Source organism: Drosophila santomea, chromosome 3R (genome assembly GCF_016746245.2).
Source record: "Drosophila santomea strain STO CAGO 1482 chromosome 3R, Prin_Dsan_1.1, whole genome shotgun sequence".
Lineage (NCBI taxonomy): Eukaryota > Metazoa > Arthropoda > Insecta > Diptera > Drosophilidae > Drosophila > Drosophila santomea.
The window spans coordinates 13,381,302-13,408,352 of NC_053019.2; the positions used below are offsets into that span (position 1 = coordinate 13,381,302).

At 41.8% G+C, this 27,051-nt stretch overlaps 1 protein-coding gene and 1 long non-coding RNA gene across 4 annotated transcripts in view; both read right to left on the reverse strand.

Moving 5' to 3' along the window:
* The window catches only part of LOC120451044 (acetylcholinesterase), a 68,719-nt gene extending 55,790 nt beyond the window's left edge, over positions 1-12,929 (reverse strand). For both annotated transcript variants that reach the window (XM_039634399.2, XM_039634398.2), the window contains exons 1-4: positions 12,471-12,929; positions 10,862-11,000; positions 10,118-10,663; positions 9,638-9,845 (exon numbers count right to left, since the gene is read on the reverse strand). In XM_039634399.2, coding sequence (XP_039490333.1) covers positions 9,638-9,845; positions 10,118-10,663; positions 10,862-11,000; positions 12,471-12,793 — 1,216 coding nt within the window. In that variant the 5' untranslated portion in view covers positions 12,794-12,929. The remainder of the gene's footprint in view (positions 1-9,637; positions 9,846-10,117; positions 10,664-10,861; positions 11,001-12,470) is intronic.
* Positions 12,930-12,996: 67 nt separating this feature from the next.
* On the reverse strand, positions 12,997-26,956 carry LOC120451045. 2 transcript variants are annotated; one of them, XR_005616341.1, is made up of 3 exons: positions 26,904-26,956; positions 25,723-25,826; positions 12,997-13,326 (listed from the first exon to the last, which is right to left on the reverse strand). It is a non-coding gene; the product is annotated as an uncharacterized LOC120451045 (long non-coding RNA). The 2 variants fall into 2 exon arrangements; XR_005616340.1 differs by having other exon boundaries at positions 25,723-25,845.
* Between the last annotated feature and the right edge of the window lie 95 nt (positions 26,957-27,051).

Sequence of the window (27,051 nt, forward strand, 5' to 3'; positions counted from 1 at the left end):
CTATGTTTATTAGCAGCACAAAACAGTCTTTATTTTAGCTGTGCGGCCATTTTTGGCCAAGTTATGACGAAAAAGGGCCCAAAACCCCGCAGCCCGCACGCAAAACCCCGCACCACGCACGCAAAAATTTGTCAAATTGTTTTTTTCGAAAATCGAAAAAGTATGGATAGACATAGTTAGCTATGTTTATTAGCAGCACAAAACAGTCTTTATTTTAGCTGTGCGGCCATTTTTGGCCAAGTTATGACGAAAAAGGCCCCAAAATCCCGCAGCCCGCACGCAAAACCCCGCACCCCGCACGCAAAAATTTGTCAAATTGTTTTTTTCGAAAATCGAAAAAGTATGGATAGACATAGTTAGCTATGTTTATTAGCAGCACAAAACAGTCTTTATTTTAGCTGTGCGGCCATTTTTGGCCAAGTTATGAGGAAAAAGACCCCAAAAACCCCGCACCCCGCACGCAACCCACCCGCAGCCCGCACGCAAAACCCCGCACCCCGCACCCAAAAATTTGTCAATTTTTTTTTCGAAAATCGAAAAAGTATGGATAGACATAGTTAGCTATGTTTATTAGCAGCACAAAACAGTCTTTATTTTATCTGTGCGGCCATTTTTGGCCAAGTTATGACGAAAAAGGCCCTAAAAACCCCGCACCCCGCACGCAAAACCCCGCACCCCGCACGCAAAAATTTGTCAAATTGTTTTTTTCGAAAATCGAAAAAGTATGGATAGACATAGTTAGCTATGTTTATTAGCAGCACAAAACAGTCTTTATTTTAGCTGTGCGGCCATTTTTGGCCAAGTTATGACGAAAAAGGCCCCAAAACCCCGCAGCCCGCACGCAAAACCCCGCACCCCGCACGCAAAAATTTGTCAAATTGTTTTTTTCGAAAATCGAAAAAGTATGGATAGACATAGTTAGCTATGTTTATTAGCAGCACAAAACAGTCTTTATTTTAGCTGTGCGGCCATTTTTGGCCAAGTTATGACGAAAAAGGCCCCAAAACCCCGCAGCCCGCACGCAAAACCCCGCACCACGCACGCAAAAATTTGTCAAATTGTTTTTTCGAAAAACGAAAAAGTATGGATAGACATAGTTAGCTATGTTTATTAGCAGCACAAAACAGTCTTTATTTTAGCTGTGCGGCCATTTTTGGCCAAGTTATGACGAAAAAGGCCCCAAAACCCCGCAGCCCGCACGCAAAACCACGCACCACGCACGCAAAAATTTGTCAAATTGTTTTTTCGAAAATCGAAAAAGTATGGATAGACATAGTCCCAAAAGTCCCAAAATCCCGCAGCCCGCACGCAAAACCCCGCACCCCGCACCATGCACCCAAAAATTTGTCAAATTTTTTTTCGAAAATCGAAAAAGTATGGATAGACATAGTTAGCTATGTTTATTAGCAGCACAAAACAGTCTTTATTTAAGCTGTACGGCCATTTTTGGCCAAGTTATGACGAAAAAGGCCCCAAAAACCCCGCACCCCGCACGCAAAACCCCGCACCCCGCACGCAAAAATTTGTCAAATTGTTTTTTCGAAAATCGAAAAAGTATGGATAGACATAGTTAGCTATGTTTATTAGCAGCACAAAACAGTCTTTATTTTAGCTGTGCGGCCATTTTTGGCCAAGTTATGACGAAAAAGGCCCCAAAACCCCGCACACCGCACGCAAAAATTTGTCAAATTGTTTTTTTCGAAAATCGAAAAAGTATGGATAGACATAGTTAGCTATGTTTATTAGCAGCACAAAACAGTCTTTATTTTAGCTGTGCGGCCATTTTTGGCCAAGTTATGACGAAAAAGGCCCCAAAATCCCGCAGCCCGCACGCAAAACCCCGCACCCCGCACGCAAAAATTATTCAAATTGTTTTTTTCGAAAATCGAAAAAGTATGGATAGACATAGTTAGCTATGTTTATTAGCAGCACAAAACAGTCTTTATTTTAGCTGTGCGGCCATTTTTGGCCAAGTTATGAGGAAAAAGACCCCAAAAACCCCGCACCCCGCACGCAAACCCACCCGCAGCCCGCACGCAAAACCCCGCACCCCGCACCCAAAAATTTGTCAAATTTTTTTTTCGAAAATCGAAAAAGTATGGATAGACATAGTTAGCTATGTTTATTAGCAGCACAAAACAGTCTTTATTTTATCTGTGCGGCCATTTTTGGCCAAGTTATGACGAAAAAGGCCCTAAAAACCCCGCACCCCGCACGCAAAACCCCGCACCCCGCACGCAAAAATTTGTCAAATTGTTTTTTTCGAAAATCGAAAAAGTATGGATAGACATAGTTAGCTATGTTTATTAGCAGCACAAAACAGTCTTTATTTTAGCTGTGCGGCCATTTTTGGCCAAGTTATGACGAAAAAGGCCCCAAAACCCCGCAGCCCGCACGCAAAACCCCGCACCCCGCACGCAAAAATTTGTCAAATTGTTTTTTTCGAAAATCGAAAAAGTATGGATAGACATAGTTAGCTATGTTTATTAGCAGCACAAAACAGTCTTTATTTTAGCTGTGCGGCCATTTTTGGCCAAGTTATGACGAAAAAGGGCCCAAAACCCCGCAGCCCGCACGCAAAACCCCGCACCACGCACGCAAAAATTTGTCAAATTGTTTTTTTCGAAAATCGAAAAAGTATGGATAGACATAGTTAGCTATGTTTATTAGCAGCACAAAACAGTCTTTATTTTAGCTGTGCGGCCATTTTTGGCCAAGTTATGACGAAAAAGGCCCCAAAATCCCGCAGCCCGCACGCAAAACCCCGCACCCCGCACGCAAAAATTTGTCAAATTGTTTTTTTCGAAAATCGAAAAAGTATGGATAGACATAGTTAGCTATGTTTATTAGCAGCACAAAACAGTCTTTATTTTAGCTGTGCGGCCATTTTTGGCCAAGTTATGAGGAAAAAGACCCCAAAAACCCCGCACCCCGCACGCAAACCCCCCCGCAGCCCGCACGCAAAACCCCGCACCCCGCACCCAAAAATTTGTCAAATTGTTTTTTTCGAAAATCGAAAAAGTATGGATAGACATAGTTAGCTATGTTTATTAGCAGCACAAAACAGTCTTTATTTTATCTGTGCGGCCATTTTTGGCCAAGTTATGACGAAAAAGGCCCTAAAAACCCCGCACCCCGCACGCAAAACCCCGCACCCCGCACCCAAAAATTTGTCAAATTGTTTTTTTCGAAAATCGAAAAAGTATGGATAGACATAGTTAGCTATGTTTATTAGCAGCACAAAACAGTCTTTATTTTAGCTGTGCGGCCATTTTTGGCCAAGTTATGACGAAAAAGGCCCCAAAACCCCGCAGCCCGCACGCAAAACCCCGCACCCCGCACGCAAAAATTTGTCAAATTGTTTTTTTCGAAAATCGAAAAAGTATGGATAGACATAGTTAGCTATGTTTATTAGCAGCACAAAACAGTCTTTATTTTAGCTGTGCGGCCATTTTTGGCCAAGTTATGACGAAAAAGGCCCCAAAACCCCGCAGCCCGCACGCAAAACCACGCACCACGCACGCAAAAATTTGTCAAATTGTTTTTTCGAAAATCGAAAAAGTATGGATAGACATAGTCCCAAAAGTCCCAAAATCCCGCAGCCCGCACGCAAAACCCCGCACCCCGCACCATGCACCCAAAAATTTGTCAAATTTTTTTTTCGAAAATCGAAAAAGTATGGATAGACATAGTTAGCTATGTTTATTAGCAGCACAAAACAGTCTTTATTTAAGCTGTACGGCCATTTTTGGCCAAGTTATGACGAAAAAGGCCCCAAAAACCCCGCACGCAAAACCCCGCACCCCGCACGCAAAAATTTGTCAAATTGTTTTTTCGAAAATCGAAAAAGTATGGATAGACATAGTTAGCTATGTTTATTAGCAGCACAAAACAGTCTTTATTTTAGCTGTGCGGCCATTTTTGGCCAAGTTATGACGAAAAAGGCCCCAAAACCCCGCACCCCGCACGCAAAAATTTGTCAAATTGTTTTTTCGAAAATCGAAAAAGTATGGATAGACATAGTTAGCTATGTTTATTAGCAGCACAAAACAGTCTTTATTTTAGCTGTGCGGCCATTTTTGGCCAAGTTATGACGAAAAAGGCCCCAAAACCCCGCACACCGCACGCAAAAATTTGTCAAATTGTTTTTTTCGAAAATCGAAAAAGTATGGATAGACATAGTTAGCTATGTTTATTAGCAGCACAAAACAGTCTTTATTTTAGCTGTGCGGCCATTTCTGATCAAGTTATGACGAAAAAGGCCCCAAAAACCCCGCACCCCGCACGCAAAAATTTGTCAAATTGTTTTTTTCGAAAATCGAAAAAGTATGGATAGACATAGTTAGCTATGTTTATTAGCAGCACAAAACAGTCTTTATTTTAGCTGTGCGGCCATTTTTGGCCAAGTTATGACGAAAAAGGTCCCAAAATCCCGCAGCCCGCACGCAAAACCCCGCACCCCGCACCCCGCACGCAAAAATTTGTCAAATTGTTTTTTTCGAAAATCAAAAAAGTATGGATAGACATAGTTAGCTATGTTTATTAGCAGCACAAAACAGTCTTTATTTTAGCTGTGCGGCCATTTCTGATCAAGTTATGACGAAAAAGGCCCCAAAAACCCCGCACCCCGCACGCAAAAATTTGTCAAATTGTTTTTTTCGAAAATCGAAAAAGTATGGATAGACATAGTTAGCTATGTTTATTAGCAGCACAAAACAGTCTTTATTTTAGCTGTGCGGCCATTTTTAGCCAAGTTATGACGAAAAAGGCACCAAAACCCCGCAGCCCGCACGCAAAACCCCGCACCCCGCACGCAAAAATTTGTCAAATTGTTTTTTTCGAAAATCGAAAAAGTATGGATAGACATAGTTAGCTATGTTTATTAGCAGCACAAAACAGTCTTTATTTTAGCTGTGCGGCCATTTTTGGCCAAGTTATGACGAAAAAGGCCCCAAAACCCCGCAGCCCGCACGCAAAACCCCGCACCCCGCACGCAAAAATTTGTCAAATTGTTTTTTTTCGTAAATCGAAAAAGTGTGGATAGACATAGTTAGCTATGTTTATTAGCAGCACAAAACAGTCTTTATTTTAGCTGTGCGGCCATTTTTGGCCAAGTTATGACGAAAAAGGCCCCAAAACCCCGCAGCCCGCACGCAAAACCCCGCACCCTGCACGCAAAAATTTGTCAAATTGTTTTTTTCGAAAATCGAAAAAGTATGGATAGACATAGTTAGCTATGTTTATTAGCAGCACAAAACAGTCTTTATTTTAGATGTGCGGCCATTTTTGGCCAAGTTATGACGAAAAAGGCCCCAAAACCCCGCACACCGCACGCAAAAATTTGTCAAATTGTTTTTTTCGAAAATCGAAAAAGTATGGATAGACATAGTTAGCTATGTTTATTAGCAGCACAAAACAGTCTTTATTTTAGATGTGCGGATATTTTTGGCCAAGTTATGACGAAAAAGGCCCCAAAACCCCGCAGCCCGCACGCAAAACCACGCACCCCGCACGCAAAAATTTGTCAAATTGTTTTTTTCGAAAATCGAAAAAGTATGGATAGACATAGTTAGCTATGTTTATTAGCAGCACAAAACAGTCTTTATTTTAGCTGTGCGGCCATTTTTGGCCAAGTTATGACGAAAAAGGTCCCAAAATCCCGCAGCCCGCACGCAAAACCCCGCACCCCGCACCCCGCACGCAAAAATTTGTCAAATTGTTTTTTTCGAAAATCGAAAAAGTATGGATAGACATAGTTAGCTATGTTTATTAGCAGCACAAAAAAGTCTTTATTTTAGCTGTGCGGATATTTTTGGCCAAGTTATGACGAAAAAGGCCCCAAAACCCCGCAGCCCGCACGCAAAACCACGCACCCCGCACGCAAAAATTTGTCAAATTGTTTTTTTCGAAAATCGAAAAAGTATGGATAGACATAGTTAGCTATGTTTATTAGCAGCACAAAACAGTCTTTATTTTAGCTGTGCGGCCATTTTTGGCCAAGTTATGACGAAAAAGGCCCCAAAACCCCGCACCCCGCACGCAAAACCCCGCACCACGCACACAAAAATTTGTCAAATTTTTTTTTCGAAAATCGAAAAAGTATGGATAGACATAGTTAGCTATGTTTATTAGCAGCACAAAACAGTCTTTATTTTAGCTGTGCGGCCATTTTTGGCCAAGTTATGACGAAAAAGGCCCCAAAAACCCCGCACCCCGCACGCAAAACCCCGCAGCCCGCACGCAAAACCACGCACCCCGCACCCAAAAATTTGTCAAATTTTTTTTCGAAAATCGAAAAAGTATGGATAGACATAGTTAGCTATGTTTATTAGCAGCACAAAACAGTCTTTATTTTAGCTGTGCGGCCATTTTTGGCCAAGTTATGACGAAAAAGGCCCCAAAACCCCGCACACCGCACGCAAAAATTTGTCAAATTGTTTTTTTCGAAAATCGAAAAAGTATGGATAGACATAGTTAGCTATGTTTATTAGCAGCACAAAACAGTCTTTATTTTAGATGTGCGGATATTTTTGGCCAAGTTATGACGAAAAAGGCCCCAAAACCCCGCAGCCCGCACGCAAAACCCCGCACCCTTCACACAAAAATTTGTCAAATTGTTTTTTTCGAAAATCGAAAAAGTATGGATAGACATAGTTAGCTATGTTTATTAGCAGCACAAAACAGTCTTTATTTTAGCTGTGCGGCCATTTTTGGCCAAGTTATGACGAAAAAGGCCCCAAAAACCCCGCACCCCGCACGCAAAACCCCGCAGCCCGCACGCAAAACCACGCACCCCGCACCCAAAAATTTGTCAAATTTTTTTTTCGAAAATCGAAAAAGTATGGATAGACATAGTTAGCTATGTTTATTAGCAGCACAAAACAGTCTTTATTTTAGCTGTGCGGCCATTTTTGGCCAAGTTATGACGAAAAAGGTCCCAAAATCCCGCAGCCCGCACGCAAAACCCCGCACCCCGCACCCCGCACGCAAAAATTTGTCAAATTGTTTTTTTCGAAAATCGAAAAAGTATGGATAGACATAGTTAGCTATGTTTATTAGCAGCACAAAACAGTCTTTATTTTAGCTGTGCGGCCATTTTTGGCCAAGTTATGACGAAAAAGGCCCCAAAACCCCGCACCCCGCACGCAAAACCCCGCACCACGCACACAAAAATTTGTCAAATTTTTTTTTCGAAAATCGAAAAAGTATGGATAGACATAGTTAGCTATGTTTATTATCAGCACAAAACAGTCTTTATTTTAGCTGTGCGGCCATTTTTGGCCAAGTTATGACGAAAAAGGCCCCAAAAACCCCGCACCCCGCACGCAAAACCCCGCAGCCCGCACGCAAAACCACGCACCCCGCACCCAAAAATTTGTCAAATTTTTTTTTCGAAAATCGAAAAAGTATGGATAGACATAGTTAGCTATGTTTATTAGCAGCACAAAACAGTCTTTATTTTAGCTGTGCGGCCATTTTTGGCCAAGTTATGACGAAAAAGGCCCCAAAAACCCCGCACCCCGCACGCAAAACCCCGCAGCCCGCACGCAAAACCACGCACCCCGCACCCAAAAATTTGTCAAATTTTTTTTTCGAAAATCGAAAAAGTATGGATAGACATAGTTAGCTATGTTTATTAGCAGCACAAAACAGTCTTTATTTTAGCTGTGCGGCCATTTTTGGCCAAGTTATGACGAAAAAGGCCCCAAAACCCCGCAGCCCGCACGCAAAACCACGCACCCCGCACCCAAAAATTTGTCAAATTTTTTTTTCGAAAATCGAAAAAGTATGGATAGACATAGTTAGCTATGTTTATTAGCAGCACAAAACAGTCTTTATTTTAGCTGTGCGGCCATTTTTGGCCAAGTTATGACGAAAAAGGCCCCAAAACCCCGCACACCGCACGCAAAAATTTGTCAAATTGTTTTTTTCGAAAATCGAAAAAGTATGGATAGACATAGTTAGCTATGTTTATTAGCAGCACAAAACAGTCTTTATTTTAGATGTGCGGATATTTTTGGCCAAGTTATGACGAAAAAGGCCCCAAAACCCCGCAGCCCGCACGCAAAACCCCGCACCCTTCACGCAAAAATTTGTCAAATTGTTTTTTTCGAAAATCGAAAAAGTATGGATAGACATAGTTAGCTATGTTTATTAGCAGCACAAAACAGTCTTTATTGTAGCTGTGCGGCCATTTTTGGCCAAGCTATGACGAAAAAGGCCCCAAAACCCCGCAGCCCGCACGCAAAACCCCGCACCCCGCACGCAAAAATTTGTCAAATTGTTTTTTTCGAAAATCGAAAAAGTATGGATAGACATAGTTAGCTATGTTTATTAACAGCACAAAACAGTCTTTATTTTAGCTGTGCGGCCATTTTTGGCCAAGTTATGACGAAAAAGGCCCCAAAAACCCCGCACCCCGCACGCAAAACCTCGCAGCCCGCACGCAAAACCACGCACCCCGCACCCAAAAATTTGTCAAATTTTTTTTTCGAAAATCGAAAAAGTATGGATAGACGCAAAACCCCGCACCCCGCACGCAAAAATTTGTCAAATTGTTTTTTTCGAAAATCGAAAAACAGTCAGTGTAGAAGACCTCCTTCGCACTATCACTAGCTGAGTAACGGGTATCAGATAGTCGGGGAACTCGAATATAGCGTTCTTTCTTGTTTTTAACTGGAAAAGGCACAGTATGTTAAAAAAGCATACACTACAGACAAATAGATTTAAGGGGATTGAAATAAAAACTTATTTAATAATAAGCTCTTAAAAATACTTTAATATCTGTTTTATTTACCTAAAAATATATTGCTATCCCTAAGCCGGCATTCCATTTACACTTTCCGCACTTGAAATTTAAAGTTCACAAAATTCGTAATTTGTGTGCGAAGCCAAAAAAGGGAAAAAACAGAGAACAAAACAAGCAAAGCCGTAAAAGCCAACAATACAGAACAATATACAAAGTGCAGTTCTGCGACAGCCGAGTCAGGACTAAGCCGAGCACAATGTAACCACTAGCAGAACCACTACAACTACCACTACCAGTCGTAGTCCTCGAAACCCGAAACGCAGTACCCAAAATCCGTAACCCAAAACCCACTAACCCCCTCGATTCGCCGCTCAGTGTCATGCAATAAACCATAAAAATTAAGCACTCGAGCCAACAGAAAGTACCAAATGCATTACGAGTGCTCGAAATTTTGAAAAGCAGCCCGGCTAAGCCACCTTCCCGCCCATAAAACGATGAGAATGAAATGCATTTTGTCTGCCAGCCAGGACACAACAAAAAGTGTATATTAATATATATACGTATAGTTGCACAAAAGTAATAAAATCTCAAATGGATGAAGAGCAGAGCTCCGAGCTGCAGTGTAAAAGTTTTTCGGGGCGCAGAGGCAGGAAGCTGGGCTAAAAAGCTTGGCAAACAACATTGGCAATGGGTAGTACTTTGTTTCGGATAAAGTTTAGCGCTGACGTCAGCCGCAGAGAATGCAACAATGGCAAGGACGACCCAGAAAACTGGGGGAGATAGGAAGGTGGATCCCGGGATGGTCGTGATGAAGTCACTCGCAGGAGAAGGAGGTGGAGGGGGAGAGGAGGTACTGCACCGGGTCTTTAAGTAAGTAAGCAGACTCACCCTCATCCCTGACATTTCCCATCAGGATGTCGTAGTCCTTCAGATCCGCCGTCTTCATCAGCGTCATGGGATCCGCAGGCAGGAACGCTCCATCAATGGTGGGCGCCGAGGGGAAACTGAGTATGCCCGAGTAGGAGTTCCACTGCTGCACCGATATGGTCTTGGCGTCCACGGAGCGCATGCAGCTCATCACGTGAGCGGGATTGGTCTGGAATCAGGTGGGAATATGAAAATGGTCCATTAAAGTCAATGCAAAGTAATATTCTGATGTAAGTGACGCGTTAAGGCGTTGCACTTGTAGTAACATGATGCAATGTGAGTATAATAAATAATGTGAATATTGTATTAATCTGGGGGTCCTTTAAATAGATGAAAGTACTATTATTGTACTATCTTACTATTATTATTTAAAAACCATGGATTTGTTACTTCGGTTTTTTTGATGAACTCAATAAATCGCTGGCATAAAGAATGAATTACCTTCAGCATGGATGCATTGCAGTTGCAGTCGTTGATGAGCGCCTTGCCGATCTCCACGGCCTTCTCGGAGGTCATGTGGCTCCAGGGAGCGTTCATGGTGCCCGACTGCATCATGCCCCGCTTGACCAGACCCCTGGTCACCGGCGACATGAGTTGGGCATTCACCGAACTGGAGCCAGCCGATTCCCCGAACAGGGTCATCCACTCCGGATTTCCGCCAAAGGCATGAGCGTTGTCCTTTAGCCAGCGAATGGCGAGTGCCTGATCCCATAGGCCCACATTGCCAGGCGCCTCCTCCGCGAATTCTGACGGCATTTCCGGCGCCAAGTGAAGGAACCCAAAGGCGCCCACTCGATACTGGAAGGAGGCCACTATCACATTGCCCACCGCGGCCATGATGTCCGCATTGTAGATGTCCAGGGTGGCCGATCCGGTCATGAAGCCACCGCCATAGATCCAGATCAGAATCGGCAGTCCGTTGGTCGTGTTCTGCGGATTTCCGTTGTGGATGAGATGGTCAGTGTCTGCCTGTTTGCCATTGGTGTGCTATGATTAAAAATGGAAGTGAACTCTTCGATGTAGTAAATACATCGTTCAAAATATTTATATTATATATGGATAAACAGAAGTGCACTTTTCTAGTCAAAATGCAGGTATGAGTGCATTATCCTTGCTTGACTCATAAATTGTGTATTGTTTATGCATGTACATCAGGAGATATTTCTATTTTGTTTTCACACTTACCTCGCCTCCATTGGCACCCCGCCCATGGCGGAGACGTGCCTTTGCCGGCGCCCACACATTTATGTAGAGGCAGTCCTCGGACACGTTGGTGTTGGGGTTCCAGATCTCCTCGCCGGAGAAGCCGGGGAAGTACTCGTAACTGGGCGGCGAAAAAAAAGGAAAGGAAAGAAGGAGAGGAGAGGAGAGAGAGAAGAGCGGTCTTGATTAGCTGGTGGCCCATATGCAAATCAAAGGCTGTTTGTGCCCCATCTGGAATTCGGTCAAGCCAATTACGAAAAACTAACCAGCTGTGTTATTTATTTTTATTCGCTCTCTCTTCCGTTTTGCCCACTTCACTCCGACTCTGGGATTCAGTTCCCCACAAAAACACTGGCACACTCACACTCACACTCACACTCACACTCACATACGCCCCTTAGTCCCGGGCTCAGTCCCCCACAATTTGACATAGTTATTCCGCTTTATAAATGTTGAATCGCTCGAATCGATATCCCTACGCATTCGTAGAAAGCTCAGCATTTGTCTGTCCGTCTCCATAGATACCTTTGTATATTCCCGTATGCTGGTGGGTGTACGAGCATGTGTATGCTTAGGTGTGTTTGGCTTCGTGTCCATTAAAATTAACTTTGCCGTTTCGCATAAAAGTAATTTATCACAGAGGCGGAGAGAAAATACGATTTCTGTTTCCTGCGCCAGCTGCCATTCGCCTTTATCACTATATTTTTCTAATTTCCTTTTGCCGCACACGATTGGATGGCTTTCATTTTGGGGTGCGGAAAAACTTTGGTTCTCTATTTCAAGAGCGAAAGTATGGCAAACCAAATGATTTTGATTAAGTAAATGGAAGAGGAATGGGGAAATGTTTTTATTTGCTCTGTATCTTTACGATTTTGTACATGGACAGTTGCCAAACTCTTCAATATTGTATGCAAATATCTTTAAACTAAAAGTGTTCGAATTGTATTTTTGAATTTCATTGCACTTTGGATCTGATCTCTACAATCAGTAAAATCGCCAAATTCTCTGTTGTTAAATCCCGAATGCAATTAAATATGTCAACTGCATCAATCATACGTATCTCTGCAAACACTATGCATTTCCTTTTCACACACATTGAATGCCAAACAATGTGCGAGTTCAATTGGGAGGGCCAACAAGCTGAGCAAAGTTTCCAATTGGCTTTTTCCGTTTTGACCGGCTTTTTGCATGCAGCATGACGTCACTGGCAACAGTTAGGTCAACAGCGCGCTGCCGCTGCAGCCGGGCTGCGATTCGCCTTTCTAGGTCAGATGCAAAAGTGGAGCGTTGGGGCCCACCCTCTTCTGAGCCCCAAATACCCGCAAAGCCAGTGATGACAAATCGCTCGTATTTCCGGAAAGATATCACCCCTTTATTCGCTGTCTTTGCCATAAACCCAAACTTAAGCCACTTGATATATCGGTTTGCTCTTCAGATCTTCTGAAACAAACTACTTCTTGAAAACACACATCTAATTCTGAGTAATTGATGACACCCCTTCTGCACATTTGATAACTTTTCTTCTGATTTAGTTAAGGCTTGGACCGAAGGTTCAATCTTTAGTGCCCTATAAAACACAAGGAATACTTACCGTTCCTGGACGCAGGTGGCGGATAAGCGGGTGGCGTCGAGGACGCCGTGCCAGGGCTCCGCGGGCACCGGCTTTCGGAAGCGCAGGTCCTCGACGGGCGGCTTGGCGTAGGGGATGCCCGTGTAGACATGCACCTCCCTGCCCTGCACCGTCACGGAGCGACCGCGCACGGGTCCGGAGGACGTCTGCACCACCAGGCGATCGATGACGCCGCAGACGCCGGACAGGTGCAGCGATAGCACCAGTACCAGGGGCAGCGGGATGGCCAGGGGCAGGGGCAAGGACATGGGCAGGACTCTGCTCTGCCGACAGGAGGTGGCCATGACGCGGATGCGCAGGGCGGCGATGGCTGGCTAAAGCGGTAGCGATGGGTGGTGGCCTACTTTGGCCTGACGTCACTGGCACTGACCACTTGTCTCTGGTTCTCTGGCTGTTCGCGATTCGCGATTTCTGCTCGCTGGGTATCTCGGTACGGAACTGGTGTGTCTGGCGGATTCGGGATGCCTGCCCGGCGCTGCAAGCCGCATCCACAACTTATTATCCGGTTGAGTTCGCCGCTGCTGCCACAATTGCCACTTGAAGCTGCCGCCCGTGGGTTGCACTACACATTCTCCCGCCGCAGCAGCGTTAGAATTCGGAATCTGGGAACTGGAAACTGGACACTGGAAACTGAGTTCTGGTTGCTCGGTACTCGCCACTCGAATCTGGTTTCGGATTTTTTGGACTTGGCTTAGAGTTTGAAATGGTTTTTAGATGGCGTCCTCTATTCGCTTCGGTTTCCTGCGCAGCTGTTGCACTTTTGCAGCGCCCGCTCCGGCTGCTCGGCTTTTCTTCTCCGTCTGCGGATGTGTATGAACTGCAAACAGAAGCAAACAGAACAGGCATTAAACTATTTGTCTGGGCTCCCCAACGGGTTATTTTCTGTTCCGTAGCTGCACGGAAAGAAGCCAGTTGTATACTTCATATAAGCCAATAGGTGGTAAATATATACATATATGTACATGTATATGTTTATATAACCTATTATAATTAGATATCCTGCGTTTCATGATGTGTAAAACAATACACCTTATGAATGCAATATTACCAAGATTTTGTGTGTTTATTATTATTTATATTGGTTAACATATTTGTTTGCACATTTTTATCATTTTCATTTTATGTTATAATAATTAGAGAATTGCCTTCTTCGCATGCACACTTTTTCCCAGTTTGCTGTCACTGCACACACACAAACACAAGGACGAGTTGACTTGTTGGGTGCTTGTGTGCGCTTGTGTCTGTGTGTGTGTGTGTGTGTGTGTAGTCTGCCCCCGTTTGTATGCTGCAATATTTATGTGTTTGCCTTTGGGTTAGTCTGTGTGTTTACCACTTGAGCAGAGATGCAAAGCTGCCTCCTTTCTTGGTCTCGGTTTGCATTTAAGACTTTCCGAGTGCCACCTGTGCCCACCCACCTCCATCTGCCCCTTCACCACCCACCACCCGGCGCGCCGGGTAACCGACACACCTGCAGCGGGGGCCACTCACAGGATTCACTGGGATTCTCTCGAGTGGCGCATATCGCTCTCTAAGGCTTTGCCTGCAACGTCGTTAAACATATTTTCTTATACGCTTTCATTAGAGTCACTTGACCGATTTAGGCAAATATCTTTTCAAAACCGAAGTAGCCGAGTGAACCATTGAAACCCAGAGGCATTTTGCGCCGATTCGAAATTTCTGGCACTGCTGCAACGGAAAATTGTACCATTGCTATGAATATCAAGTGTGGAGTAACGATAATTCTTTCAAAGCACACTAATTAAATGTTTTGATGAAATGTTACTAGATTATGAAATGTGGAATCAATACATATATGTATATATGTATATACATAATACATAGCTATGTATACAATACAAGTTTCATTTAACTCGCACACATTCAAATGAACATACAACACAAAAAACATTTTACAATTTCAGGCTGTTTTCCTGCTATCTGACATTTCTCGATAAATTAATCTTGGGAGGCTGCAGTTGGGCAAGGAAAACAAGCATTTCCCGATGGCAAATGGCTTTTCAGCTTATGTCCTTGACGTTTCGAGCTGCAACAACTCCTGGCACTGAATTAAGCCAAGAAACTCGAATTTTCTTTGGACTGGGCCTTGCATGCTGACAGACCATTAGAAGTCGGAGCTCGTGTAATAACACCGCTGCCAGGCCCCCTGCAGTTGCAGGCCCCCGGTCCTGAAAAGCGCTTTTCCGATCCTTTTGCGTGAAACTTGTCTGCGAAAGGACAAAGGAATAAAGAGGCTTTCTCAGCTGGCACCGCAGTAATTTAAATGTTATTTAGCTGCACAATTAAAATGGCATTAAGACGCCACCGAAATGCGAGTTGCAGGCTAGCAATTTAATTTGTTTTTCAAACCACGCCATCCTCTCTTTTAAGAGTGGACATTTTATCCAAATTAGCTTAACTTTTCTCAGGTTCTTTGCATTTTCCACAAGTTTTCCCTAGCAACCCTCGCTTTTCCAACTGTATTTCAAAATTGTCGCTGCCTGTTTCTCAGCAGATAAGACGTCCTGTCCTAAGTGAATATTTTCTTAATTTCTTGCAATTGCAGCAGATTTTTCCTCCGCTTTTCCGAGGTGCCGTTTTCCTACAACTTTTCCGTAAACATGCGCATTTTTTTATCCCTCCTTTTTACTTAAGGAGGGGAAAAGCGACCAAAAGTTGTATTTGTCTTATTTTATTTGATGTCTGCCAGAGCCGTGAAGCTCACAATTTAAGCTCTTAGTTTCAGCTGACTCGAGTATTTTTTCTTGGCAACTGTGTTCTCATAAAGTTGCAACTTCAAAGTTGGCTCAAGCAGCCACTAAAATGCAAAGTGTGTTTTAACTATAAGAAGCATTCCTAGTTTAATTTGAATCAACTGCAGAGAAAATTCTACAGTTTATGAGATTACCATCGAAATTCAGAGAAATATGCTTTGAAGCTTAATTATTCTGCTCTGTATATTTTCTTGCCAACAAAACTTGATATGGGAAATTTTAGCAATTTAATTTATTCACAAAGGCATTCAAACGTATCCAAAAACACCTATATCTAAAACATTTTAATTGAGATGCATCTCTTTCCGACCTGGTTTTTATTGTGGCGACATATTTTCTGTGTGGCATAGTTTTTCTTGTTATTCAGTCCTCTCTTTTACCTTCCATGGAAATCCTTCGAGTGATGCCATGGATATGATAACCCAACGGGCGCGAAAGCGATAGCCGGAAAATGAGCGTTAGAGAGAGACAGTGGAGAGCGCGAAAATTTTAATGACATTCAAATTAAATTATAATTTCAAAAGTTTCGGCGCGCAGAGAGCAGCGAGCGTTGCTGATGACAACGATGACAAGGACATGACCAGGTGGCACAGGTGAAAGGCGCCGCCCACCGCACACCGCCCGCTTTTCCCGCAACCTCACCGCCCTCGCCATCGGGTCAGCTTTGTTGGCCAAAGGTCACAGCAATAGCAGAGGGAAAAGGTTTGGCACACCCCCAATTTCCTCCCTCGCCCCAATCAGCCTTCTCTATTTCTCCGCTTTTCCGCCCCTCGCTTGTTTATTTCCCTTGCGTTTGTTTTCAAAATTTGGCAAATGCGAAAAAAACATGGCCAACGACAAAACGAAATGGTAAAAGCCAAAGGGTAAACAACACAAAGGCAAGCAAAAACAAAAACGAGAGACACCAAAAAATGACGGGGGAAAAATTAAAACTCGGAAAAGCCGAGTGAGTGGGAAAAGTTAACTGAGTTTTGCTTGTGTTTTCATTTTTGTTTAAGAGGTTTTGATGTTTGTCGTTCATATTGTTTCACATTAATTGTGTGAGTTCAAGCTATATACTCCGAAAAAGCAAGTCAAATATTTTTTGAAGACTGAAAAACAAAATTTTAAAAATGATATAAACAACTTGTATAGATCCAGGCATTCGGAAATACAACTGCAACTTATAACGATTTTTGCCATTATAACAAAATAAACACAATTTTCTTATTTAGAAGTTAACATTTTAAAGCTCTAACAAACCTAAGAAATTGTTTTTTGTGTACGAGGTTAGATGTGTCCGCTTTAATTGATGAGTTGAAGAGGGTAATGGAGGGCAGGTGACCGCCAGTCAGCGAGTCTTAATTGGAACCCCCTGATATCAAAGGCGAGGAGTGAGGGACAGGTATGTATGCATTATGGGCTGAATAACTAAAGGACAATTGGCCAAGACAAGGTTTAAGATTAGCTGCACACTTCAGTCACAATCAAATTTTAGAACATTCTTAAGCGGCAGCATTAAAGCTAGAACATTATCAGGTAGCTCGCAAAGCAAATCTCACTTAATATTTTCCAAGTCATTTCTGTGCACTTTCTTCCGGTCTATAACCCGCTGCGCAATCATTAAACCCCAAAAATATTGCCATCTGCTTTAATGAGCCACAATCATCATCAAGTTTTCACTGACCATTTGACCTTTCCATTCGGCAGGCGGCAGGACTCCGATCACAGGCCTTTAGTCCGGCCATTAAGCGAATGTCTGGCGCCAGGCAAACTATAAAATAAATGCTTGGGCGTGGTTCAGAGGCGGAGAAGCGCCAAGGACCAACGCGTCCAGAGCTTCTTTTCCTGCTCTAGGATCAAGCCATTTTAATTTTTGTAAAGCGATGTTTAGCGTTACAAAATAATATAGTTAATTTAATATTTGAAAGGATAATTAGTGAATAATAATCTTACATTTTTGAATCCGTTTTTCAATCATCAGCAATCATCAATAGTCAGCACCTAGGTTTTAAGTCCTTTCTTATCAATAATTTATATATAATATTTAAATTTAAGGCGATTAGTTTAGTGCAAATACAGACTTGATATATCAAAAACATATTTGTTTTTCATAATCTTAACATCATAAGTACACATTTAATTTCTTTTGAGGACAATACTCGCATTCAGACTCAGGTTCCACCCATGTAACTGAAACTATAAGCAACACCTTTATTAAATACGGCATATGGAAACTATTAAAGATTTTCATTTCGATTTGTGCCACAAGTCCCATTCCTCGTGTGTGGAAAAACTACCTACTAAAATGTGGAAATTGCACAGCATGAGACGAAAAAACCGAGAGCCAGTAGCGCTTAGTTTTTTATTGCATGGCGCCGCATGTGGCGGCTGCGGCGATTGAAGTGTCCCCCGAGTGGGGAGTGGGCCATGGGGCAGTGGGCTGTAAGTGGGTGGAGGGTGGGCGGGGGGGTTGCAGGAGGTGGGTGGAAGGGGGGTGGCGCCAGCAGTACGTCCGGGGCACGAGTTTGGCTTTAGTGGCTCTCGCCCGTCACCGGGGCTCGTTAACGCTGAGACGCTCAATTTAGCGCGACTTATTCAGGTTGGCGCTCCGCTTGCCTCCGCCTGGGCCCGTGTGACTGACCTTGATGATATCACCGCAGCCACGTCGTCGTGGCCATCGTCATCCCAGGAGCAGTTCCCTTCCTGCTCCCCGACCTATGCCTATTCCTTTTGCATTCCCAGAACCACATGGGGGAAAATTAAAAAAGCATTTCACCTCTAAGTAAAATAAAATAATAAAATTAAAACTGAAATCGTGAGCATTGGATAAGGACATATGTATTTTGAATTTCAAATATTTTATTTTCTTAATAGTTCCAATTTCAAAATCCAATTCCAAAATTGCAACAAAGAGCGTACAGCCCAACAAAAGTAAAAAGAGATATTTGGTAAACAAAAATAGATAGTTGCTTATTAATGTTGATAGCTATTTCTCCCTGCTGTCCAAGGCATGTGCGAATCCCTCTCGTGCGGGCTCCCAGCTCACATGGCCCTAACCCTCGAGCACACAGACTTCTGCCCTTGGTGTCGATGTCTTGGGTCTGCTCGGCTTACCCGTGGGTGTGCTGCACTTAAAGCCGAAATAAAAAATCAATAATCGGGGAATGACAAGTCAACAGTCAACAGCAGCTCAGCTGAACGCAGGCGAAGCCGCCATTTCTGACTGTTCCTGCCTCCGACACACAAGCTCTCACGCTCGCCTACACACACACACACACGCGGGAAAGAAAAGGACATGTGTGCGAGTGTGTGTGTTTTTGGGGCAAAAGTTGTATATTAAGTAACCTGAGCAAGTTTGGGGGGTCCCCGGGACACGTACGCGGCACAGGACCCAAAAACGTGCACCGCAGGTCTCGACTCAAATTTATGGCTGTTTCGCTCCATATTTATGTGTTTTCAGCTTGCAGTTGGTTATGAAATATATGGAGTCGTTAACCTAGAGAGAATGCAAAGCCCCTAAAGATGGCGACGACAAGATAAATAATCATAAAGAACGGGAAAACGCCAGCTACCAATCGATATTTTATCAACTTTATAGTACTTTTATACAACTGATAAAATACAGATATTAACTGAGTACCTTAACTATCCCATCAACCAATTATAATCAATAATCAGCTTGAGCATTAAGTATCCGACCCGTTAACTGTGCCCTAAAGATGGCGACGACAAGATAAATAATCATAAAGAACGGGAAAACGCCAGCTACCAATCGATATTTTATCAACTTTATAGTACTTTTATACAACTGATAAAATACAGATATTAACTGAGTACCTTAACTATCCCATCAACCAATTATAATCAATAATCAGCTTGAGCATTAAGTATCCGACCCGTTAACTGTGCCCTAAAGATGGCGACGACAAGATAAATAATCATAAAGAACGGGAAAACGCCAGCTACCAATCGATATTTTATCAACTTTATAGTACTTTTATACAACTGATAAAATACAGATATTAACTGAGTACCTTAACTATCCCATCAACCAATTATAATCAATAATCAGCTTGAGCATTAAGTATCCGACCCGTTAACTGTGCCCTAAAGATGGCGACGACAAGATAAATAATCATAAAGAATGGGAAAACGCCAGCTACCAATCGATATTTTATCAACTTTATAGTACTTTTATACAACTGATAAAATACAGATATTAACTGAGTACCTTAACTATCCCATCAACCAATTATAATCAATAATCAGCTTGAGCATTAAGTATCCGACCCGTTAACTGTGGCTGTGCAAGTTGCTTCTAAGGACTGAATGATTATGAATACTCAACGTCCAGTCCCAGATGGCCGGTCCTTTTCGATCCCTTCTTTCCTTTTCAACTGAGGCTGATGATGATGCTGTAAAATGTCAAATGTGAGTGCTGCTTTCATATGAAATGACGCAAGAAATAAAAGCGTTCGCCTTTGGGACGCCACTGGCAAAGGGCAACCATCCATCTGCCATCCGCCATCCCAGCCATGCATACAATGCGAAAGCCTGGCCAGTGACGTCACGGCCATAAAGGACTGCATATACGGTGAACATATCCTGGCCACAAAATCCAGGCCGAGGGACCCATCGACCCATCCAGCAGAAGAGCAGAATGTACCTGAGGCGGGGTAATTAAACGCAAGGAACGTCATCAGCATCCTTTATACGCCCTGGCCACGTTGCGCATACGACCTGTGAACCAGGCGTCCAGCCACAACTCTGACTCAATTTGAGCTATTCAAGCTGCATAATGCACTCGGTGCATCCATCGGCAACAACACGCATCAATGGAGCAACAAAAACAACGTCAACAATCAATATTGATGCCGAGCGAGCGATGATTGTGATGATAACAGGCCCTGCCGTTGTTGCTGCCGTTGTTGCTCCCCCGATAATTATGCTCATAAAAGCGTAAGAGTTTTAATTGGACTGCTTATTACAAATAATCAGTGCAGTGCCTTGCCTGTCTGGGCATAGAAAGTGGATCGGAGGCCTGGGGACCGACCATATCATATTGGGCGTGTGCGCTCGTGTGCACTTGCCTGAGTTATTCAATTTGTGGCATCAGCCAAATTGCAGCCACAGCAACAATTACGCCAATCACACGACAGCAACAATAACAATATGCTAAAATTAAACGGAAAACGCGTTGGAAATTAAATTGAATTTTAATTGGGCCTTGCATCAATAACTTGTCATTTTTTACAATAATTACAAAGTTATTTAATATTTATGTAGACTCGGCGCTTGTCAATTAGTCTGGCTCATGCAATTAAGTTGATTAATAAATTATATTTTACGCCGTGTATAAACATATCCACATGCGTTTAATCGAAAAAGAAAAGAGATTAATCTATTTTAAAAAAAATCTGTCATCTCATTAATTATGAATAATATTTGATTATGGTCTAACGTTTCATTTTTTGCGTATACTCAGTTTTTTGCTTCAAATTAAAGTCTTTTAGTTTGGCAAAAGGTTTATGATATATGTTATGTTATGTTATATATATATATTATGTTATATATATTATTATATATTATGTTATATATATTATGTTATATGTATATTATGATATAGTTTGATCCAAAAGTTGTAATTGAATTCAAGATTGTATATCTAATTAAAAAATAACGAGAACAATTAAATCGTAATTCACAGTTACACTTATTTGATAATCCTAAAAAGAATCATATTTTAATGGATGGAACTTCCAAACTGTGGGAGGTTTTTTCAAATAGCAAGCGCAATTTAAAGTTAATCTGTGCATGCTAAAGCACAGCCCAAGTTGCTAGCACCGGCGATAACAACGACAAAAACCTCGGTGAGCGATTTACAAGCAAAGCTGGGCGAATACAATCACACTAAAATCGCGCATACGCCGCGTATTCCCCAAGAAACAGCAGAACTTCGCATTTGTTTGCCTTTGAGTGGCACATGCGCCACACTTGGCACTTGCTTTTATTTTACCCTGGGTTACTTTTAATGCCCAGAGCAGCAGGGCTAACACACACACGCTGGCTAACGCAGACAGACACACACATCAAGCGGCTTATTCCCAGTACACGTCACGGTCGCAAATCGTGTGTGTGGGTATGTGTAGTGTGTGTGTGTGTGTGCTTATAAGTGATTATCTGTTGTAAAAATGGCGTAGAAAGTGGGAGCTTATTTTCCCGTATACTGATGCGCATTTAACTCCCAAACGGGTTATAAAAATACTACACAACTACTTTTTAAGCGAACAGTAATTGGCATTGTGTAAGTTTATCGAAGAAATAACCTCAAGAAATGTAAAAAGAAAAACTTAAGTAAGAAGGTAATTTTGCATAAATGATTTATATGAAAAATGGTTTCAAATTATTTTAAAAACTGCAAAAATGAAAACTGAAACGCCATATAGAAAATGATTAGGATTACCTCTTGGTTTCTAGCCCTATTGCATTCGCTGCATTCTATCCCATGTTGCTGCAACTGATTCTGCATTGTAAATCCAATAAAACCCAATGGGACTGCAAGCAGTCACTGCAGCAGAAAATAAATCGCGTTATTACCGCCGGGCAATGGCCAAGAGGAAAACTCAACGTTCAGAAGGCAGAGACCTCAGGAAAACTCATAAAAGTAGCCAAGGCACAGACAAATAAAAGGATCGCATAAAACTAATGTTAAACAATTCCCCGTTGCCCCTATACTTGTGCCTTTTGTCTGCGGTCTCGTGTCTGTATTTTGTCTGTACTTTGCTGCTTTCTTGCCCTCCATTTGTGTTGCGTGAGTTTCTGTTCTGTTCGGTTGGGTTCAATTCGGAAGCCCGGGTCTGTCGTCGCCCATCGTCATCGCCGGACCCTTAAGACAATGATGGCTGGCCCAAAGCTCCCGAGGATATGCAATAAAATTGCGTTTTAATGCTGCTCTAACGGACGAGCAACGACCCATTTACCAAGAGCTTGCCTTCGTACGAGTGCAAACATACCCATCTAGCGCAAATGCGTTGTACAGGATATGGGCAGTTTTTTGAGATACCCAGGCAGGTAATATGATTTCTGCAATACTACCTAAATAATTTTAAGACTATTTATTGCACTTATAAAATGGTAATGATTAATAATGCATTTTGGAACCATCTTTAAAATGCGAAATCAATTATATTATTGCAAAATTACCAGGATTGAGCAGAATTTTTATAGTTTTTAACTCAATGGACTTTCCTGAGAGTAAGAAACTTCGGATGATATAAACATTCCTCTCTGGCCTTCCCTTAGCTCATCATTCAATATTCATATAGCCGAGGGTATAAAACTGTCCCCTTTGTTTCAATTTTATGGCTGCCTTTTTATGCTCGTTTGTTTGTCCTTCGCATTGTTTTATGGAATTTTATTTGCATATTTTCGCGTGTTACCCGCTTGGAACACGAATCCAAGACTTTTATGAGTTTGTCGATTCTCCGTGAAATGGGAATGCAAAAGGGGCAAAGTGGAAAAGAGTTGCACTCCCCACGGACTGCAGGAAAACTTAAAACACGAATCCCTTGGTTGCTAAAAAAAGAAAATCTTGCCTGCCATTTCGCATTCAGCTTTCAGAGAATTATTTGACGAGGCGCTAAATATATGTATGTATGTATATGTGTGGAAAAATACACAAAACATAAATTGCAGGGGGTGCGGAAAATCCAAGCCCAAACGGAAAAGTGTAAAACAATTCTCAAGTGTTTTACGCTTTAGGCATTGCGCCTTCGTTTTTTGTTTGTTTGCTTTCTGTGTGTTTGGTATTTTGAGCTTTTTGGCCTTTATGTTTGCCAAAGCCCCTGTGAACGCCAGTTCGACACAAAGAACCGTGTCGGAGTTCCCACGCCCGGCGGTTTCCTTTGTGATTTAATCATTTTTTTGCAACTGATTCAATTAACTTAACATCTCATACCAGACTTTCTGTACGAGGCACTGGGAAATTGCACTTTCCCCGCCGCCAAAGCGATGGGGCAATTGCAAACCGGCTTAATGGAGTGCATTGTGCGTCGAATTGATGGATTCGGGTGGATAATGGGTAATCCAGTGATAAACGGAAGTCCGCAGCAGCGGCATCCTATTATATTATATTTAATTCCCGGAGGCAAACAAATGACAAATTGAATTAATGGCCATTAAATGCATTTTTGAATTGTTAAGCAATGGCTGATTGCGAATTGGAAAGTGCAACGTTTGCCCGGAATTAATTATATCAAGGAACAAATTTATTTACCGGCGTCCATTATAACTCTCGTTATTATAAATATATCTCACATTTTTATTATTGAATGTTTTTAATGTGTGTGGCATCCATTTGATTAAATAAGATAGCCTTAAAGAATTAAAAACGTTTTTTGTTATCATGTCAATATATTTAATCATTTTGTTTAGCAATTGGATTTTTTCCCGTGTTAAAGGCTTTATGCATCAAATATCCTACATATTTTGTGCATACTTTTAAAGTCACAGCCAAATTGCAAAATACACTTTTATTTCGTTAAAACCGTGTGTACAAAAAAATTAAGTTAACAAAAATATTGGATTGGAAAAACAGATAAGCCAAATATTTATAATACAAGCAACATAAATAAATGAAAAACCAAGAATAAAACTGGCAGATGGCTACAAATATATATAGTACTGAATGAAAAAATGGTTTTTATTAAATTTACAAGCAAAGCAAACTAACATTTGGGTAGATGGTGAACAAAAACGTGTAACAAAATATAAAATAATTGTGTAATAAAAGCGCATGTATGCAACATAAATCTCAATCAAGAATGCAGTTCACAGACCCATAAAAAAGAAACCCTAACCATATCAGACACCCAAAGCCCAGCAAACTAGTTGGTCGCATTTGTATGCTCCCATGGATACATAGATACAGATGTATCTCTGTCGGTGGTACGTAAATAGTCCCCCATCCTGAAAATAATTTATATAAAATAATAAACAAAAACAAAAACAAAATACGGAATAGGACTGAGTCTGAGCCCAGCACGCAATCGCACGAAACTGGACAAGTAATCAGCGTTTGTACCTAATAAGCCGCCGGTTGATGATGACACGATGATCATGGGATGATGATGATGATGCTGCATGAAATGTGCGGATTATGGTGGATAGTATACTATAGTGTACTATACTATCCGTATAGTGTGTGTTCGGGTTAAGTGTGATAAATCGACAGTTGAATTACGCGATATGTGGGCGACTGGGAGGGCAGAGAAGGGTGTGTGTGTGCGTCGTCGAGCGTTTATCAAGCAAAATATTTACACACACACGAATTAAGCGCACTCACGCACTCGGGCACACAATACTCAACAGAAGTGAAAAAATGCGATGCCCAATGCACTGACAAAAACTGGCAGGCTAAGTTCTGCGTAGCATTCAGAATTCACAATGTGTGCGATTTGACTTAAACTTTCTAGCAGTTCTTAAAATTAGAAATATAATTATTTCAGGTAAATCTAATGTATTCCGATGTATTCAATATGCATTTTTAAATGGTTTATTTCTTTAAAATGCTTAAAAGCATTACTCATGACATTTTAACAATATACAAAATACAATGTACCCTTTTTTCTTCATAAGAAGAGCTCATAAAATTGATAAGGACCACTTTGGAAGACAGCAAGGAAATGACAATCACAGGCTTTTTCCCTGTGTGGCGGCGAGTGAAAGAATAAAGTAAAAGTGTCTTTTCATCAGAATTTTAAATGTGCTCGCCCCCGATGTGAGTTGCCAAAAAGTGTGTATAAGTTTTGTATGAGAGTGGGTACAGGTGTGCGCGTGAGCCGACCGAGCGGAAGTTATGGAGCCTACATGCCCTACAAATAAAAAAAAAATAATAATAATTTCGCTTTCGTTCAGGGAAATTAAGGGCGGTGGGGATTGGGAGAGGTGGGGCAAGCGGGTGGACATTGAGGCAGCGCCACTCGATAAACCACCAATACAAGGACCAGGACCTTGTATGTAAACAGACAAATTATGAATTTGTAAGACTCTCTCGTATTTCCCGGGGTATCCTGTCGTTCTCCCTTTATCTCTCTCCCTTTCTGCGTGTATGTGTGTGCGTGCTGAAGACCTCACGGATCACTGAGCTCATCAAAAATCGTTAAATGCTAAAATCGAAGAAGAAATTCGACAACCAAAACAATACCACTGAGGGGAGGTTCCATATTGTTTTCTTTTCCCCATCATTATTGTAATGACATGAATTTAGTTGTACCAAAATCCACTTGTTAAGATGGACACAATACCAATACACCATTTAAAATATGAAATAAATATTCATCTGGTATGATTTATACATAGATCTCTAAAAATCATATCCATAGTAATAATTATTTATAACTAATCTTCTGCAATGCAACCATTACTTAAAAACATTTATTTTTTAGGGATAACTTACTCACTTTTTTGTGCGCTAAAAATGCTGCCCTCGTTCGCTCACTACATGACTCTGTTTATGTTTGATGTTCAAAACTTCTCCAACTCTCCGATTTACCAATTTTCCAAGCTGTAAATAAATTGCAGGACTGCTTGCATTGAATACTTGATTTTTTCACTAAAACTTCACTTTATTACACACAGAATCTGACTAATGAATATTCTTTTTTGGCCGTGTTATGCCATATGCATGCCAGGGTATGTGTATGTGTTTGTTTCTTTGAAAATGCTGGCTTAAAGACAGAAAGGTTATGGTGTTTCCCTTTAAAGATGTATGGTCTGCCTCATTTTATCTTGCCTATTTTAAAAGTTGTTCTGGTTTTCCTTTTGGCCTTTTTTGCGCACTGAACTGAATACTAGTGTGGCGTAGTCCGGTCGATCCGCTGAACTCCGAAACTGTGTCAGCCGTTCAAAACACGACGATGTCTCTAGCTAAACTGAAGCCAAAAGGCATCGCAATGCGTACTTTAAACTGTTCGAAAACACACACTTGTACACACACACAGAGGCACACACATGCTATAAGCGCGGAAAAACGGACACTGCTTTTCCGCTCTTTATCTCTCGCTTTCACTCTCTCTTTTTTCTCTCTCGGGTAGCTTTTGAGCGACTGTTATACCATCTCTCTCACTCTCTTTATTTTTGGCCTGAAGCTTTACCTTGTTTTTGTTCGTAATCAAAATCGAAAACTTTTTCTGCGACATTTTGCCGCATTTGTTGTTGCTCTAGCGAGCCATACCAAATTTCATTATCTCAAGTGGCCGCTTTGTTTGTTTATTTGAGAGACTCTCCAGTTAAGCAAATATTGTTGTTTAATTGTAGCCAGTAATTAATGAGCTTTTAAGAAGTCTTAAAAATTTTTATATTTTTTTTTATATTTTTGTTTCTGTTTGTTTTCGTGAGACTACCGAAAATCGATCGCACACTTTTAACACACACACAGTCAGCTCTTGCTCTTTTGCTCTCTCAAACAAACACACACACACACCCAAAGGCAGCTGATTTGAGCCGAAAAGTATGCTTCACAATTGGACAACGATTTCAAATTTATTTTAATCCGATAAAAGTGTGGAATATTTTCTATTTGTAAAAGTATTCGAGTTATTATTTTTTAATTTTTTGATATATGTATATATAGCTTATTTACAATTTGTTGACGAGCTCAACCGAAAGAAAATCGGAACCAGCGTGACCTACGACTCGCAGCAGAATGCGGAGAATCGGAGAAAACAGCAGCCGACCACAACAACAGCTGCAAAATGCGGCGTCGGCGTCCGGGATGAACAACTTTTTGG